The 19,904-nt window shown below is 41.9% G+C and overlaps 1 protein-coding gene across 2 annotated transcripts in view; it reads left to right on the top strand.

The window, feature by feature from the left end:
• Window positions 1–454: 454 nt before the first annotated feature.
• RPTOR (regulatory associated protein of MTOR complex 1) overlaps window positions 455–19,904 on the top strand; it is a 1,825,560-nt gene continuing 1,806,110 nt past the window's right edge. For both annotated transcript variants that reach the window (XM_085617419.1, XM_085617418.1), the window contains exon 1: window positions 455–1,003. In XM_085617419.1, coding sequence (XP_085473545.1) covers window positions 755–1,003 — 249 coding nt within the window. In that variant the 5' untranslated portion in view covers window positions 455–754. The remainder of the gene's footprint in view (window positions 1,004–19,904) is intronic.

Raw genomic sequence — 19,904 nt, 5'->3', positions numbered from 1 at the left:
CAGGATCATTCTACATAGATAAATAACTATAAGAAATCCCCAACACGAGAATGTGTTTACCTAAGCCATCTACAACTTCTATGTACCGAAACTTTTCTCTTGTAAAGTGCTCTAGCGCCTTTGGATAATGTCTGCGTTACATACATAAGCATGAATAAATAAATAAAAAATATTAAACGCAACCACGGACTGAATGCAATCTGCTCTTAGCTTGGTCCCAAAAAGAGTCACTACGTGATTCGCCAAAATGGTCAAACCTAGGTCCTGTTTTGTATTTCCTAGAAAGCAGGGTGCAGTAGGAATAGGTCTCGGTATATCCCTCGGAATCCTGGATCTCGACATTACTGTTTAAAAATCCAAAGATTGTAATCTGTCCAGAGCTCCCTTTACGGTGTCCTGGAAGGTCACATTCTTGGTCGCGTTTCTGTTGGAGCCTTTGGCGCACCGTAGTCGTAATGCATGCTGGGAACGTTCCAAGATGGCGCTCTCCGTGGTGCCGCGCTGAGGATCCACAGCGGGTAGAAACAGGAGACAGGCCCGAGGAAGGGACACTCAGAAGAGAGGGCAAGCTGGTGACAGTGTGAATTCTGAGGGAAATACGTGGCTAGAGGGAGAGGGGAAAGACGCTCTGATAGATTGTGCGCTAACAAGAGTCTCTGAGTGCATCTTTCATCTCCTCTGAAAAGTCAAATAACCCCCGTCTCCTCCGGGAGGCAGGATGAGATCTCTCTCTGCTGCCTGAGCAACGTCGGGTATGGAGTCACCTGTCACTATGCCGGCACCCACCATGCCCGGCCCAGCAGCTTCACCACCTTTGCCTCCCCCTCCGCCCCCACTTCTCCCGCCTCCAATGCCGCCTGTTCTCCCTGTGGGACCTCTAGACCAGGAGGACGTTTCGGGGCTCCCCGACTGGGCGCTGCCCACAGCCTTCATGAAAAAGAGACACAGCGAGAAGATCGAGGGCAGCCGAGGACTCGCTCAGAGCTGGAGGATGAAGGACAGGGTGAGTAATTCCAACCTTAAACGGAAATGCACATCCCATTGCTTCATTAAAACCTAAGGCTGTTGGGGAATTAAGGACTTGATGATTGATATCCACCGAGAACCCTCTCTATGTTACCCTCTCTATGTTACCCTCTCTGACCACCAACCAATAGCTCCCCTCCATAGCTGCCAAGGTTTCAGATTGTGTTGTGTGACATTTTCATAATTTCTGTGTAATTATGAGTGACATTTGAACGACTAAGAGTTGCACTTTCTCACAAGCAAAATCAAGCATTGAATAAGGGGAAACATAAATATCAGAAATGTCATCCATTTGAGCAACGAGAACCTGTAAGAAGATCTTAAAACTGCTACAAAGCACCAGCAATGGAAGGGCACTTGGGAAGTAAAGTGATGGCAAAGGGGATGCTGAGTATGAAAGAAGCATTTGACCTCCTTGGTGGAAAGACTGAGCAGCATGGACAATGCATATGACCTAGTGTGCCTGCAGACATAAATGAGAGACCAGAGTCTGGGAGGGGGGGAGCAGAGTTATAGGAATTGTGACAGTGCTGTGATCAGTCTGAGCTAGCAGAACCTGGAGCTCAATGCTGAACATCCATGGCATGGATAGTGAAGTAAAGAGTGTTAGTGTGGTGTGGTGGGGAAGCTTGGATTCTTGTAACCCCTGATAGCATGGGGTGGGGGAAAATGGTAAAAAGGGGGCTGGCAGGCAAACTACAGAGTTTTTTTGTGTGTGTTTCCAGTGACAGGTTAGATCTGTGTTAGATACCTCACAACTCAATATTTTGCACTTTATTAAAAAGGTATTTAAGGATGCAAAATACCAATATCTCCATTTTTAAATGGTACATCCCACTAGTAGAAATAAAATGCAAAACATTATAGGTGACCATGAACGAGAGCCAGTTTGCCTTATGATGAAAGGGACACGCTCAGTGCGAACTCCCGATCTATCATGATGCACGTTAGAGGCGGCCGACAGCACGTACTTGGGCATTCAATTTGGTTAAGACAACCTCCGACAGCATCAGTCACAAGGGCAGAACTACATTGACCAGCAGGCAGCTGATCGTGCACTAAGCACTTAATTTAAAAGTAAATTAGATTAACATTTAAACGCTCTGGCACTGTCTCACTGACACTTGTTAGCCACGGCAATCTGGATTTACGTGATGGCTATCCACCTCCTTAGAGTCCTGGCCCATCACTCCCTTGGCAAACAGGCGCCATCTGCCCGGCCATCAGACTCACTCAGTCTGGCTCAGCAGCAGAAACAGCTCAGCTGCACAGTGTGGGCCACAGTGACTGCGGGGGTCCATGGGGTTGAGTACGGCGGTCTCTGGGTCATTGATTTTAATTTCCCGCCGAGCAGCGCCAGCGCTGCCATGATTTACCGCACTCTCAGCCTAGCTGGCCTCCCACACACCTAACTGCAGCCGGCTGCAGCAGGACGTGACACTTAGAGGCGCACGCCTGCTGGACACTGCCTTGTGAGGTCAGTCGCAATGAATGCCGAGGTGGAACTCTTATCCTTTTGTTAATAAATTGTAGCAGCCAAGTAAGTTAGCATATACTAGCTCAGCAGGCCCCCAAGCCTGCCAGGAGCAGCGTGTACAACACAGTGCACTGCCACTCCTTTAGTTTAGTCAGCATTATCAGCGCTGCTACGGCTTGACAGCTGAGGCAAGCGCTATGCCTATTATGTGTGACGTTGTATTTCAGTGCGGTGATGCGGACCACTGCACTGAAATGCGTCAGTCTAATGCCTGATGCGTGGTACTTGGTAGGGCTGCATCCCAGTACCGCCATACACCAGAGACTGAAGATGTCAAAGTAATTCCTCAAAATTTGTAGTTCATCTAAGACTAAAAATGTAAGCAATGGCACAACCAGCTTTGATAAAGGAATCGCCTACTCTGAATTAAAAAAAGTAGTACCTATTTTAAAAAGTTTGAGTAACAAGAGGGCTGGATTGATATACTGGTTGTTAATCGTTATTAAACTTTATCAGTGTACTTGTAAGTCAACGTTATCAAAGCGAGTTGTGGTAGACTATGTAGACCACAGGTACTCATAGTACGGGCCGCCAGCGGCCCGGCAAGCCTTCCCTGGGGGCCCGCAGACCTTGCAGACATTGTACCTGTGTTTTTAAAAAAGAATGTTAAGAGAGTCAGCAAACACCGCTGCAGCAGCGCGGACTCTGAGACACTCTGCTGTATGGGGGCTGGGCAATTCACGCAGACAGAGGGAGGGCGACAGACAGAGGGAGGGCGACAGACAGAGGGAGGGCGACAGACAGAGGGAGGGCGACAGACAGAGGGAGGGCGACAGACAGAGGCAGGGCGACAGACAGAGGGAGGGCGACAGACAGAGGCAGGGCGACAGACAGAGGCAGGGCGACAGACAGAGGCAGGGCGACAGACAGAGGCAGGGCGACAGACAGAGGGAGGGGGAGAGAGGGAGGGAGAGATAGAGGGAGATAGAGAGAGAGAGAGAGAGAGATAAAAATAGTGAGAGAGAAAGATGTGTGTATGCCGGGTCTGGTGACTCAGTGGACGATGGCGTCCGCTGCAGGGGCCTGTGTTCAACCTCATGGTCACAGTTTCTTTTTTGCTTTAGCCCCGCCCCCTCCCCCACTGACCCCGCCCCCACCAGTGCGGCCCTCGGCCACAAACCACACTGTAAATTTGGCCCCGAGGAAGAGAGTTTGTGAGTACCCATGATGTAGACCGTTCTACTGAGAGAGTGATGATGACCTATCACAAAAGAAAAACACGCTTTAAGATGTAAATATTTGAGATTATTGAAAAGCCTTGCTTTATTTGCTAACCGTTTGTTGTTTTTGTTGGTATCTGTGGCACTTATATACTTTTTCTACAAAAACCCCCAAATCTGTTCCACTATGGGCACGAGTAACGAGACAAGATCAATGTCTGAATTTGGTTAATTCATTCAAGTGATGGGACACACCACTACTGGTTTTAAAAAAGAATTACCTTTTAAGTGGTGACGTCCCACACCTATAGCTGATCTCCACCCCACACACTGTTCACACAAATTCCTCCTTCAGAGTATATTAAGCTGCACTTTGCTCTACCGGTCACACAGCTGCAGGAATTGGCTTCGATTTAAAACTCCTAACACCAATGGTCTGTAATACGATAACCAGGATCGTGCTGGCCTAGGATGAAATAATCTCTCACTACCTATGTTGAGCGCTCCTCGGAGCGTCAGCCAAACTGGCTGTTAAATAATCAGAAAGTCTGTAGATACTCACAAACATCCAATTGAAACGGACCTGCAGTCTTCTTTACTTGGTAGGAATAGTTCTAGAAAATATTGCAAAGTAGAGTGGCACTGATAGGGATTTCTAAGTAGTCCTCTTTATAACTCACTCCAATGAGGACTTGTAGTTGGTAAATATTTCAAGCATCCTTGGGATCCAATTGGGAACTTCTTAGTTGGACAACACTTGGCGGACAGAGGACAGCACAGATTGTTTGACCAGGGAAGTTCCAAATGCAGAACAAATGCTTCTGCTTCACAGTATAGCAGTGCTCTCTTGTGTCATCCAGAACCGTAAGCAAGACATTTGTAAAGCCTTGCTTACCCCAGCAGCCCCTAGAGGTAATAGTGGCTAAAAGCCATGGTTGATTTTAAGATGCAAGAACAATCCTGTATATGCAATAAAAGCGAATTGAAATCTGACATGTAGTCATGAGACAATCTGAACAATATTCGTATCATTAAAAATTCATTCCTTGTGACCAAAGAAAGCCCACTTACAATATGTTACTTTTGTCTTAATAGAACCAAAGAGCATATATTTGAAGTAGGCCTATATCTTCTCCACCTTGCCGCCTGTAATTCACAACAATAATACTTATGTATATCTCCTCAAACTTGCACCTTTAGACTGGCTACCCAGAAAATACTGGCCAACCAACAAACTCCTTACTATGCATTGAGTGTTCCAACCAACTAACCCTACTTACAAAATTATTTCCGGTCCTACACACTGGGCAAATCAGTTGAATTGACTGGAATGATGACACATACTAATAGAAGCCAGTGGCATTTTAGAGATTGAAGTTCAGGCTTGATGCTAGCACTTATTAAGATGCATCAGATAGTCGTTGGCATATCGAGGCCTTGAGCATGGACATCGGGCAGTTTATATGTCGAAGGAAGGGGCAACTGGATACATATGGAATGTCACATGATCTTGGTGGAGGAACAGCGTCGCTTTGAGAAGTTGATGCCCATCCAGAGATCAGTCTCCAGATTTCAGTGGGTGGGTGTGCCATCTCGTCCTCCATTCTTTCCTACCTCTAACTGCTGTGCTCCACTTCCACAGCTTATTACATGCTAGGACTGCGGAGCGAGGCCAGTGAGATAACAGACAAAGCAGAAGTCTAATTAGGGGAGGAAGAGGCATGTTTGTCACTTATGCTATGGAGATTTGTATAGCTCTGTATTAGTATGGCCTCACACATCTGAGGGTGCTAGGGTACTTTTAACTCCCTGGTCACTAGTATTCCATTGCAGACTTTTTCCTTATTATTTGGGTTTGATCATCATTGGTGTAGGTGTCATGTAATTTTCTGCTTTTGTGCATATGTTTGGTTGTACATATGCTGTAATAGCGTTAATGTATGAAGTATTATTAGGGTTCACTGTATCTTTTTAAACCAGACTGGTGTTGGTTTAGAAGGTTGTGTTTTGTCATCAAGTGGGCTACAAGATTTAGGAAGTCTAGGGTGCTACTGTGAGGCCCATCTATCTGTTACCTCTGATCTGTGTATATTTTATTAAGTTGGTCTTTACAGTGCAGCCTACTGATATAAATTATTTCAAATAGAGTGGTCTTTGGCTTTGCCTAGAGGAGTGTTTTTCTCTCTACTTTTGGCAGCTTAGTGTCTTATTCCACCGACTTTGGAGTGCTTGTATTTGATATGAAGGACTATTTTACCCCTGAAAAATACTCCCATCGTCACAGATTCAATACTTTAGCTCATAGGCGCATTCAATGCAGAAAGCAATTGTTTTTTCACTGTAGCATGATTGTTAGGTCGAGCCTGGGCAGCACATGCGCTGCTCTGCAAGGCATGCTGTATTCGGTATAAGGGCTTTCGAGGACTTTGGACACGCCTACTGCTTTCGGTTGATTCGCAGGGCTGTTTTTTAAAAATTGCTTTTCTCTGGTTGGGTATTTTTGTTCATCTGTCCCGCCTTTCAGTGTTTGGTTCCTTCCCATCGGACATCACCAATTGATTCTTTTGGTTGGCCAGCTCTGTCCATCTCCTAACTCCCCGCTTGCACACCCTTCCCTCTCCTGTCTCGTGCAAATGCAGTGTCATACATGTCGTTATGTGGAGGGGGAACATTTAGGCCCTTTTCTACAGGCCACTGGTTTTAAATTTGGTTATGTGTTGTATGTACACAATACCTTTGTATTGCATTCAGATTCATGGATGATTTCAGGTTTTAAGTCTCTCCTGGGCAGCGCTTGCACTGTCTCATTGTGAGACATGCTGTATTCAGGGCATGGGTTTTTAAAAGCTCTGCCCATTTTCAAGACTGCCCCTGTTACATGTGTTGTTACTCAGAGCTTGTGAGCACTATTTCTTTCTTTAAACTGGAGTACTGGAGACCATTGCTCGTGGTTTACCGAGCTCTGTTGTAAACTGAGCCGTAAATCTTGCGGTTATCTTGCCACATTTGCTGTGCATTCAAAGACCAAGGTCTGTTTTGGCTGCAGCTGCTTCCTCCTCCCTCCTGCTTTTGAAACGCACGGCCTGGAGTCACGGTCCCTGCCTTCCTAAAGTTGCCACCTCCTCCGTCTCAGAGCTCAAAAAGCATTTGCAATGCAATAGGTCTCGCATTTGCGAAAGTTTGAGCTATTGGCATAGTAAATGCCAATGTTTTAGTAATATAAATAACCAGAGGTGTATCTGGTGGTACCGAGTGCACTACTACAATACACAATCCAGTGTACGTATCTCAAAAGGATGAATCAATCACATTAAACACGTATATCTCACTGTTATCATTGAACCAAAACATTTGTCCATGAATCAAATAAATCCAAACAGTCGTTCGTTGATTGTGAAACAGTTCTTTCTTTACTGTCACAAAAGGTTGAGATTCATAACTTGGTTACAGCAAAATCCTGCTGTGATGATCACATTTTCAAATGAATGATTTCCCAATGCATTTCGGGCTGAAAACGCAAAGCCCTCCGTCAGGGGAATCTACAAAACATAAATAACAGCAATGTACACAGTGGTATGACCTATCTAAATAACCAACTTCTGTAAGCATGATGGAGTTAACAAATAAGGCTCACAAATTCGGTAGGACTAATGCGTAGTTATCAGAATGAAGCAGTGAAAATATCAGAATGTCAGGAGTGAAAAGCCGAGGAAGTAGAAAATAGATTAAAGATTCCAGTCACCACGAGTGTTATACGACTGTGCAACAAATATCAACACGATGTGTCCCAAAATAGGTGAATAATTCAAAAAATTGCCCTTACACAATTCCATGCACGATGCCAAAGTGAAAAATGAAAAACAACTCTAGCTGATCTCGTACCAGAAGATAACAATCACCACGCTATTCAATGCGTGTCAATTCTTCAATTACAAATTGCGGGGAGCCTAAAACATGAGGCAGGATAAAATAAAAAGGCGTGAGTGAAAACCATTACGAGGTATACAACTGAAACACCCAAGTGTGCTAAAAGTTATCTTACCGACACAAGTATGTGCCGAGTACGGCAGTAATTCAACGGAAACACGATGACTGAAAAATAAGAGAAAACACGCAAATAAATACGTGACTCGAGGAAATTTAAATCGTATGCCTTAGTGGTACGTCAACAAAAAGCAACAGCAGCTTACCCTTAGCTTCGAAAACTAACAGTCCGTCACCGAAAAGTGTCGACTTCACCGAGATAGCAAGTGAAAACTCAGTGCGGAGCATGCGCGTTATAAGTGAAATTCAGTGTGATCGAAAGAGGACTGCATCAAAGAACCTCCGCAGCCATGTTAGAAAAATAAGTGACACAAACACTTCTAGCAAGCCTACGAATGTGGCTAGAGAATCAGCATTACAACTCTCGTGACCATAAATTGAAAATAGGCAATACACCAATTCCACTTTTGTTTGAAAATGAATAATAAAATGAATAATAAAATAGTGAAAAGTAGTAAAGAAATCGTACTGTGCAATAAAGTTAACAAATTCAAAAATAACCTGACATTGTATAACTGTATCAACACTGTCCATATGTGGTTGCAAAAAAGCATTATTTAAAAAGACAAAAAATGTACAGCCATATAAATATATAGCACAATCAACAGTATACAATATGAATCATAGAGTACCAGGCAGAGAGATGACAATAATATACACAAATGGTGGTTTACAGAAAACATTCAGAGAAAGCATGCTAATTCAAATTTATCATTAAGCCCCAATGGGGCAAGTGTTTGTAGAAACCAAATCCAATGTGATTCCCTTTGTGCAAGAATTTTAGACAAGTTTCTCCCTGGAATGTCTTCAATTACTTCAAGAACCCCAAATTTAAACTGAGCTAGTGAATGTTTTGAGTTAGTCCAATGTTGTGCAAGAGGAGAACATTGGACTAACTCAAAACATTCACTAGCTCAGTTTAAATTTGGGGTTCTTGAAGTAATTGAAGACATTCCAGGGAGAAACTTGTCTAAAATTCTTGCACAAAGGGAATCACATTGGATTTGGTTTCTACAAACACTTGCCCCATTGGGGCTTAATGATAAATTTGAATTAGCATGCTTTCTCTGAATGTTTTCTGTAAACCACCATTTGTGTATATTATTGTCATCTCTCTGCCTGGTACTCTATGATTCATATTGTATACTGTTGATTGTGCTATATATTTATATGGCTGTACATTTTTTGTCTTTTTAAATAATGCTTTTTTGCAACCACATATGGACAGTGTTGATACAGTTATACAATGTCAGGTTATTTTTGAATTTGTTAACTTTATTGCACAGTACGATTTCTTTACTACTTTTCACTTTTCACTATTTTATTATTCATTTTATTATTCATTTTCAAACAAAAGTGGAATTGGTGTATTGCCTATTTTCAATTTATGGTCACGAGAGTTGTAATGCTGATTCTCTAGCCACATTCGTAGGCTTGCTAGAAGTGTTTGTGTCACTTATTTTTCTAACATGGCTGCGGAGGTTCTTTGATGCAGTCCTCTTTCGATCACACTGAATTTCACTTATAACGCGCATGCTCCGCACTGAGTTTTCACTTGCTATCTCGGTGAAGTCGACACTTTTCGGTGACGGACTGTTAGTTTTCGAAGCTAAGGGTAAGCTGCTGTTGCTTTTTGTTGACGTACCACTAAGGCATACGATTTAAATTTCCTCGAGTCACGTATTTATTTGCGTGTTTTCTCTTATTTTTCAGTCATCGTGTTTCCGTTGAATTACTGCCGTACTCGGCACATACTTGTGTCGGTAAGATAACTTTTAGCACACTTGGGTGTTTCAGTTGTATACCTCGTAATGGTTTTCACTCACGCCTTTTTATTTTATCCTGCCTCATGTTTTAGGCTCCCCGCAATTTGTAATTGAAGAATTGACACGCATTGAATAGCGTGGTGATTGTTATCTTCTGGTACGAGATCAGCTAGAGTTGTTTTTCATTTTTCACTTTGGCATCGTGCATGGAATTGTGTAAGGGCAATTTTTTGAATTATTCACCTATTTTGGGACACATCGTGTTGATATTTGTTGCACAGTCGTATAACACTCGTGGTGACTGGAATCTTTAATCTATTTTCTACTTCCTCGGCTTTTCACTCCTGACATTCTGATATTTTCACTGCTTCATTCTGATAACTACGCATTAGTCCTACCGAATTTGTGAGCCTTATTTGTTAACTCCATCATGCTTACAGAAGTTGGTTATTTAGATAGGTCATACCACTGTGTACATTGCTGTTATTTATGTTTTGTAGATTCCCCTGACGAAGGGCTTTGCGTTTTCAGCCCGAAATGCATTGGGAAATCATTCATTTGAAAATGTGATCATCACAGCAGGATTTTGCTGTAACCAAGTTATGAATCTCAACCTTTTGTGACAGTAAAGAAAGAACTGTTTCACAATCAACGAACGACTGTTTGGATTTATTTGATTCATGGACAAATGTTTTGGTTCAATGATAACAGTGAGATATACGTGTTTAATGTGATTGATTCATCCTTTTGAGATACGTACACTGGATTGTGTATTGTAGTAGTGCACTCGGTACCACCAGATACACCTCTGGTTATTTATATTACTTTTGTATTCAGTGGTCCGCAGAACCACTTTTCCTGGTGCACACATAACTCTTAAAGTCATCTTGAAAATGTTAAAAAAATGATATATGGTTTAAACTAGAGAACTGTTTCGAGTGCATCACAGCTGTTTTTCTCCCAATGTTTTAGTAATAACATGTAACTCATCAAGAAGGGAGCACTGCCAGAATTATTACATTGCAAATACTTGTTTAAATTACTGTTGGCATGTGATTCTACGTCGCCAGGGGTATATCATGGGGGACAGTTTTAGACTTTAACTTGCTGATGCATTCCGGGAGTTACAGTCTTTGTTCACTTCAACTGAATCCGTAGCAGTAAAATATTTTTTTGAACTGGGCTATAAAATAAAGACGATGACAGCAAATGTTATGCCTTAATATTTAGTAATGAATTTACACAATACAAATTGTTGGTTTACTCTTTGCATTCCTCTACTTGTACAGTGCCTGAATTAGGACGGCAGTAGTACAGGTACTCACTATTCAGAATAATTGGAAAGTACCGACACCTCCACCCCCGTGCGAAGTATGTGTCAATTTAATGTACTGCTTTCTAACGGGAATTTCACAGCTACAACTACCAGAACTCAAAAATGGAACCGCTTAAATGAGCAACACATAGCTGCCATAGGATAACTGAGTTCTGCACATAAAAAAGTGACTAGCAAAATGCAGATACAGTGCATTCCTATGACGTAAAGGAGCTTTGGTATTGTAATCCCCCCCCCCCCCCTTCCCTCCATACATTCTAATGGAACATCATCGAACTATTTCTAGATAAATAAAAGTATATTAAAGATCAGGGCCTAGTAGCTAAAGTGTAAACAGCGTCCTTTTTTTGTAGCCACCTGCCTTAAAAAATCATGTAACACGTTACAACGGATGTAGATAAACAGACATTTCCGAGAATGTGTGCCACGTGCATCTAGCATAGCTGCTAAATGGCTGCCTCCTTTTACACGTGACACATCTGCTAACTGGAGCATTCTCACCTCAGAGAACCCTATGTATAGCCAACCGCATCTTGCACTTTTGGGAGTTGTAGTTTAGCGTTTTTGTTCTATCTCCCAAAACAAAGTGCTGTTGGCTGAAAAGTAAGTGGAAATTATCGTGTCACCCAGGGCATGAGAGCGGTGTTTATTTGTTACTTTGAGCGAGCGGGGAGGCACAGTACAAGTGAGTGACTGTGACATTTGTTACGCACAATACTCACTGAAATACATCCGTGTTTTGAAAACTTGCAAGCGGTGCATAAACACACACTTTGTACTTGGACTATAAGTACAAAGTGTGTGTTTATGCACCGCTTGCAGGTTTTCAAAACATATAAATAAAAGGCTTTGTCATTTACAATGCCAATAGCTCAAACAAGACCCATTACGTTGCAAATGCTTGTTAAATGTTAGTCAGTTCTGAAAATGCAAGCCAGTCCAGTTGGCTTGGCTAGTGTTTGTTTATTGTTGATACTATTGTGAGCTTGGTGATATCGAACATTACTGCAATATTCCATATAGTTGGATATGTTTTCACTGGTCCGCCCAGTGTGTTATGTAGGGTAATGTGTGCAAATCGACTTCCAAGTAGGTAGAACATTTGCTTAGCTTTGCACTCTTATGTGCAGTTTTTCTGCTATTCCATATTGGAGCTGTTGTTTGTTATTCATGCCGTTTTGAGCTCCTGGATATCCAACTTTTACTCTTGCCAGGACTGGGAGCTATCAGTCTTTAAAGTGAAGTCTAGTTTGCTGTTCATGATCCACCATGCTATGTGACTCATATGCCCAGTACTTCAAATTAATGAATCTTAACATGACAGTGCAACTCCAACACACTGGACACTTTGCAAACAGACGTAAGATGCATATGCTAGGTGTCTTTGATCTTAATATGAGGCACAAGTCCACATGGAGTATTTGTAGCTGCTCAAACTGAAAGCAGAATGTGTTTTAACCATAAAGTTCTTGTTAATACTTTTCTAAAATTGCTGTTTCTGCTACGAGAGTAAAGGAACCTTTTAAAAGATCAATGCATGAAAACATATTAAAAAAAAAAAAAAAGTAATATGCTTCTGTTGTTGACCTTTTTTTGCTATTTTATTCGTAACGTAAAAAACACCGAGAATGAAAAGGTTAAAGTCAAGGTTGCTGTGCTCCACTAGTGTAATCTACCTAGTAAAATCCAAACTGAAAGGTTGGGAGGCAGGAATATTTACAAGTTTTCTGAAGTACACTTCACCTTTTTTAGTGGTGTTTAGATTTACTTTACATCACCTTTGACTTAATACTGTGGTATTTTGTGCTCAGTGTACAAAACTGAGTTCATGTTTAACTGAATGAATGCAAGCCTTCACCCGGATATATATTAAAGAGCAAATCATTGATATTTGTGGGCGATGCGGGAGGGTATAGTTAAATGAGGTTTTAAATGCAGTATGGATCTGTTCAATAAAACAATCAAATCTTCTTTTTTTTTTTTTGGTACTTTTTATGACTGCATTGTATGAGTGCAGACTTGAACTTAAAATAACTTGCATGGTTTTTAAAGTTTTATTATTTTCTTTATCAAATTGAAACACACTTTAAATGCATGCTTACCTTATGCAAGTAAAACCTTACTTATGTGAAGTAAAAAATAGGGGGTTCAGGTTAGAGACGCTTGTCTCTGCTGCAGGAGCTGGGGCAAGTGCTATGAAAAAGCTTTCCAGGCACAAAATTGGCATAACTAGGAGCTAGTTGGCGATCAGTGCTCCTCCATGTCCATCTCAAATGTATGGGATACCTCTTAACCTCCGGACTAGTAGATGAAGTACACATTTCTAGTAATGCTCTTTGTAGCATAGGTACACACACATTAAACAACAACGTTCCACTGAGATAATCCTTTAGAGCAATAAGTATATTCGATTTGAGTGATTCTACGAGGTATAATCAATGTTCCCCATAATTTATTAACATTTTAAAAGAGAAATTAGTGACTAGTGACCCATATCTAGTAAAATCTTTTATATAAAAATTGTTCTATTTGCACATATAAACAATAATGTATTGGAAGAAAATGTGATAAAAGTACTCAGTGGAATTCGTGGACACACAGTGAACTGTTATGCCTCTTTGACTCATATGAACAACTATATTCTTCACTAAATGATTACATTAGTGAAAAGTTGCTGCTCATTTGTCTAAGTCCCCTTGTTCCCTTAAGGGGGACAGGGCAGCTTCTGTTTTCCAGCACACAAACACGCTGGATTTAAGAGAATCCCTCAGATCTGGAACTTGACATACAGAATTGGATTACTGCATCATATACTGTATGCACATCGCCTCAAGAAATATCCCTTACCTGTGTTGGAAGTGATGGGTCAAGTACTGAGTTGAAGATAACTACATTATATCCGTTGATTACTAAAGGCCTGAGATTAAATCCTTGCCGCACAGTCTGCCGGAGAGGTGATGGGTCAATCAACAGGTTCACAATTCCTCCACAAAAAGACCTCCTGTCAAAACCTACCACCGCTCATCCTGGCAAAGAGGCTAGCATGACTGAGAAAATGCTTCCACCTTCAAAATCGAAAGTTGAGTACATAGTTGAAGGATATTCTTACAAATGAGTTTAAGGACAAATACCTTTCCCTCACCTGCAGATTAAAGTTCATAGTTGTAGACCACCGTGATACACACTTTACTTAGGCACGCTGTGAGAAAATACCCCAATATCACACAGGCTGACTCCAAGTAAGTTAAAAGATAAAATGGGCACACTGCCACACCATACATACAGTAAAGTGTATGCAAGGCAGCTCCTGGGAACGTGACTTTTTCTATACAATATGGGACTGCCACGTCATTCTGATGTTTTGGAAGGAGGTTGTTGAATCTGTGTGGGAATTTCTGGCTCAGCCAGTCCCTCTTGCCACCTAGGTTGGCTTTATTGCATGATGTGGAGAAATTGTAGGCTAATTGCTATACAAAAGCCCTGCTGCATCTAACTTTGATGTTCGCTCTGCGAGATATAGCTCACCTTTTAAACCATAGTGGATCCTCCTTTTTAGGTCTCGCATAGAAAGCGCATGCGCTGTCTCTTCAAGACCTGTGTTTTACTGTTAGTGGCCCATAGGCTTACCATTGGTGAGCTTCTGCATGGCATGCATTTTCTTCTTTTCTATTTGGCACTGCAGCATGCGTCATATCATTGTCCCTCCCCTGGATCATGGACTAAGTACTTGTGTCCTTCCACTGCTCCCATCTTTTGAGATCTAATTTTTTTCTTTGTTTTCAAGCACTCCACATGAGTGCTTGTGTTTTCAGGCACTCCTTTATCCTCGTTCATGTTGCTACTTTTACCTCCCAACCCCCTTCCTCACCCCCGTCCCTGTTTCATCTTAACTGTCCAATCTCTGAGACAGGGTGGTTGAACTGTAGCATTTTGTGGTGATTTCTTCTGAGATGTCTTTGTTAGGTGACTGTAAGACGCTATCTGCACACAATTTGTTAACTTCAGCACATGCTGAGCTCCCCAATAACTTGAATTCGGATCCTTCAGAGTGCATTTACACAAGAAGGGAAAATGCTAGAGAGAAAAAGGAAATAAGTTGTGTGCTTGCTTGATTGAACAGATGCAGAAATGTCATGCCTTGTACTCAGACCATTCCCTGGTGCAGGGCCCCCGCAATGGAGGGGAAGTGTTAGTTCCTAGTTTCTGTTTTGGTTAGCTAGGAGCAGTCCCCAAGAACACTTCATCTGCCATTCATTTGCGATTTAAGGTTGGGGAGGGTTTGAAAGCAGGGTAGGTTATAAATGACCGCTTTGCATGTTTTTTGGCTTGTCTTAGTTGCCAAAGTTTAAATGTTGAAATCCCACCACTAAGCCTTGTTTGGTTTAAGTAAAACTGTTCCTTGTGTATCTTTCCTTTTTTTTTTTTGTTATCGTTTGCTTTGTTAATATCATTTGCTTTGTATAGCACCAACAACACACATCTGTATTGAGCAAATCGTACTCTCAATCTTGTTCATGCCTATCTGGGATCCCTATTGGGAACATAATTTACTACCTTTTTTAATGACTGCAGACGAGAGTGTTGGTTTGAACATCATTTTCAAAGAGGTTGTTTTGGACTCTAGACCGATACCCACATTAGATTTTTGCTGCATGGTAATTGTTAGACCTGACAGCCTTAGCGTGGTCTCCACCTTCCCCAACTTTTTGCCCACCTCCTCCACTTTTCTGACCTTGTTTTTTGCTGGTATTAGGACTCTGTGCACTTTACAACTGCTAACGTGCTTGTGCACTCTCCCTAAAAATAACATTGGTTCATCACCAATTGGCATATTTAATTTACTTATAAGTCCCTAGTAAATTGGTACTAAATGTACCCAGGCCTGTAAATTAATTTCTACTAGTGGGCCTGCAGCACTAATTGTGCACCCCTCTTAAGAAGCCCTTTAACCATGTCTCGAGCCTGTGTGTGCAGTTTACACTGCTATGTTGACCTGGCAAAATAAACCATGTGCCAGGCCCAAACCTTCCATTTTTAAACACATATGGTACCCTTAAGGTAGACCCTGGACAGCCCAGAGGGCAGAGTGCACTGTATTTAAAAGGCAGGACATGTACTTTTAAATTTTACATTCTTGGTAGTGAAAAACTGCCAAACTCGTTTTTCACTACTGCAAGGCGTATCTCTCCCAAAGGATAACACTGGGTATACCTCATTACGTTTTATAAGTATACTTTCCAACTGAGAAGAGGAAAAAAAAACAAGTCTGGTGTCTCTGGAATCCTAATTGAAAATCTTAACTTATGATGAATTTGGATTTTAAATTACAATTCTGAAAATGGCAACTTTAGAAAGTTGCTGCAGCAACAAATGATGGCCGAAAATGCTGAATGAATCAAACATTCACACCCAGTCAAAACATCTGGGCCAAATCCATCATTCTTTTGCTCTACATGCCACCCCAGTTTAGACCCAGCCCTATGCAAATCAGGCTTGACCCTGTTCATCATGGGAACAGTCCTGCCCGAACTGGCTTGGCAGTAGGAAATTGTCGACTTTCTAAAAGTAAAAGACACACAAATGACAGACGAAATGCAGAGCAAATCAAACATTCACCCCCAGTCAACAGATCTCATGGGAACAGTCCAGCCCAAACTGCCAAGCCATGCCAAAAAATATTGATCTACTTCAGTGAACACTTCTTGTTCCCTGACATATAAGTCTTGTTAAAAATGAACAGAAGGACTCCACAATTATGTCTCCATCGCCAACTGTCTCCCCAGAAACCGTGGTTATCTTATGGACGTTGTCTATGTTTACCCTGATTTTTAGTTATTTTTCAAGAAGTCTCATCTTTATTGGCTGAAGAGTAATATTTTTCTATGGTTCCGAGCTGGGCATTTTCCGCCCTGTCCGAGTCCAAAGCCTAAAGCTGCTTTCTAGGGCCACCACCTTTCGCCAAAGTCTGTTCAAAGGGTCTAATTATGATCCTCCACATCCTGTTGTTAAGCTGACTCTATTTCCTGCCTTTTACTAATTCACATTATCTCATACCTGGCAGCTATGGTAATACATATACCCAGAATATAGGCTTTGCGCAAATTACTCAATGTGAATTGTACATAGGTGCAATTGCACACAATTGCCACCCCTCCCTTCTTTGAATATACTGCAGAAAGTACTGCCAAGGGAAGAATTTTGAACTCCGCCTTTGGCAGTCTTTGTCTAAGTAATGCATTTCATGTAGTGCTTCTAAGAAAGTTGAGAGTTGCTAATTTCATTGCTGGGGTGTTGAGTACCCTAATGTTTAGGCTAAGTATCTTATCTATTCCAGAGTATCAAAAAGGATATAATGTTGTACTGTCTTTGTTCTTCTAGTGTGAATTTCTTTTCTTTTTTTTTTAATGCAAAAACCATCTGTTTCTTGTGGTTTGTCACGGCTGACCCTTTGTCCCAAACCTCTCACCCATAACCAGAAAAACACCAAAACTGACATAACAAATTGGCGCTCATAGAACCTCTTCCATTGAACCTCTTCCATCGTGGTCTATCTTTGTCCAGGTAAATCAGTCATGCAAGTGCTCTCTAACCCTCTACCCCGACGCCTTCATCCTACCCGCCCAGCTCACTGTCCATAAATGCCGCAGTCCTCATTTCTGCCAGTGGCACTCATCTTCTCCATTTCACTGATTGCCTACTCTTTTGCTCTGTCAATCTTTCGGAGGTGGGTATTTCCCCTTGTGAGTCTTCCTCACTGTGCACCAAGCGTAGCTTGCCAAGGTCCACTGCCTTGTTGAGACAGGTACTGCTCAGCTCTTCTTCCTCCAGAAGCCCAAAGCTGCTGCGCTTCTTGGGCTGTTTTGACGAAGTGTCTCGAGAGGAAAGGGTGTCCTCTCTGTAACGCTCTGTTGACCTTTCGAAGGTGGTCTGTGATCTGTTTCATGTTTCGTCTACCCTGCAAGGTAGCAGTTGCTAAATCATTGTAGAAGGTTCATGTATGGTCAAGTGTACTGACTATCCATTATTTCTTCCTTCTCGTCGAAGAACATAGACAAGGATATAATGGGGGCCTCTCTGCACTGTCCTGTCTAATTCGTCCTGTGTGTGTGTGTGTGTGTGTGTGTGTGTGTGGCCCATGCATATAGATGAGTTCCCTGTCTGTCTGAATATGATGGAACCGATTTTGGATGTAAGCTTGAAGGTCTTTGCCCACCACTCTCCTTAGAAGACTATGAATCCAAATGGTGATGCCTCATGATCTATTTCCAATGTCCTCCTGTTTGAAGGCTACTTCTACATATTGTTCTTCTAAAGAGTTTTATACCTGCCTGATGCGTGCCTTCCAAGCCTTCGTCCATGCAGTGTTCCAGGTCATCCACCCAGGAACCAAAATCTCTGATATCGTTTTGGATATCTTTGAAGTATTCCTTGTGGTTGATGCGAATTGTGGTTATTTCTTCCTTCATCTCTTTGACAAACTGTTGAAGATCTTCATGTATGATGGCTGTGCTTGGGGTGATGGCATTTCTCTTTCTTCCACAGGACCCTCAAAGCAGATGGTCTATCTCAGAGTCTTCAAACTGTGAGGCGCGCTCTTCCTGGGGGTCCTTGACTGCATTCCCAGGGGGGCGCAAATACGTCGGCAACTACTTGTAAATGAAGATGGCCTGGAAGCACAACCTTGCTTGTTGTTTGTTAGGTGCGTTTCCAGGCTATCTTCATTCATATGCAGAGGATGAATTGGATAAAAAATGTGGAACTGTTATCCTGAATGCCCTAGGTGCAAAGTCAGTGAGTGGAGTGGCAGAGTCAAATATGTGGCTGGCAAGAACTGAATGTTCAGTGACTATTTAATTTTTTTCATGCATATAACCCCCTCCCTCCCAGAAATGAAACTAATCAGTGGAAAATGTACTCTTCTACATTATGAAACCTCAATTAGCTTATACGATTAGTGCAGGTTGTCTGTGTAACCAAAGAGTCACAGAATTGAATCCTGGTTGGCGCAGCAGGGAATAGTGACTTGTGTATTTATAGTGCTAAGAGGTCCCAGTCTGTGGCAAAAATCTCTGTGCTCTCTAAATTATTATGTATGTCTTTAGATATTTTACTTATAAGCAATTAGACTATACCTAAAAACATTTTTATGTGTCCATTAATAGGGAGCACTCCAGAGTTGAGCTGGTAACACTCTTGCATTATCTCTCAAGAAGAATATATCTTTGACAAGGTGGAGCTCCAAGTGACTCCATCAGTTAAAGCCTATACTAGCTCTCGAGCTGCTTTATGTTTGGTACTTAGCCAATTGCACAGGGTCGAGCGGTATGAGGGGATGACTAAACCCAGGCCCACTCGAATTATGCGGCAGGGGAGGACCAGCTCACGTGGCAGGGTTAGCTAAATTATGTAGCAAGGAAAGGCAAATTATGAAGTGTAATGCAGCATATTTTGTGATAGTATTCATTTTTTTTTTTCATTTTTACATTTGTTATCACTGTCTGGGGATACGTTTTATCTCATCAGTACTGATTTAATACCTCAATATAGCAATTAGCAACAGAGAGGTAACAATCATCCTTTGCGAACGGTGTTTTACTGTGCAGCAACACATGTTGCCATGTTTTTAGTAACTTTTTATCCATTTGAGCTAGAAACAATTTTGTTTTGTCATCTACAGATTACGCAGCAGATGATGGATTATGTGGCAAATACGGTAAATCAATAATTATGCAGGAAACACAGTAGTTACGAAATCGCATAATTCCAGTGGCTGTGATTAAATCCCAATTATGGCTGTTTTACTATCATTCCTTACCTGCATGAGGGGGCAGTGCAGACTTCTTTAATCTGGCCCACAGGAGGGAAACATTGAAGTAGAAGAAACACATTTATTTGGGAGTCTGAAAGATTGCACCGAGGAAGAAGGGCAGGATGGGAGCCCATGTTTCTAACAAAGGGCAAAGGAAGCAGCCCACTTGGCAAGGTAGTAGCTGTTATTGGTGAAGCAGGCAAAGGTGCACTGTGGTTCATGGATT

Source organism: Triturus cristatus, chromosome 7, assembly GCF_964204655.1.
Source record: "Triturus cristatus chromosome 7, aTriCri1.1, whole genome shotgun sequence".
Lineage (NCBI taxonomy): Eukaryota > Metazoa > Chordata > Amphibia > Caudata > Salamandridae > Triturus > Triturus cristatus.
Note: the sequence above shows the minus strand (reverse complement) of the source record. Positions and strands in the feature narration are given on the sequence as shown.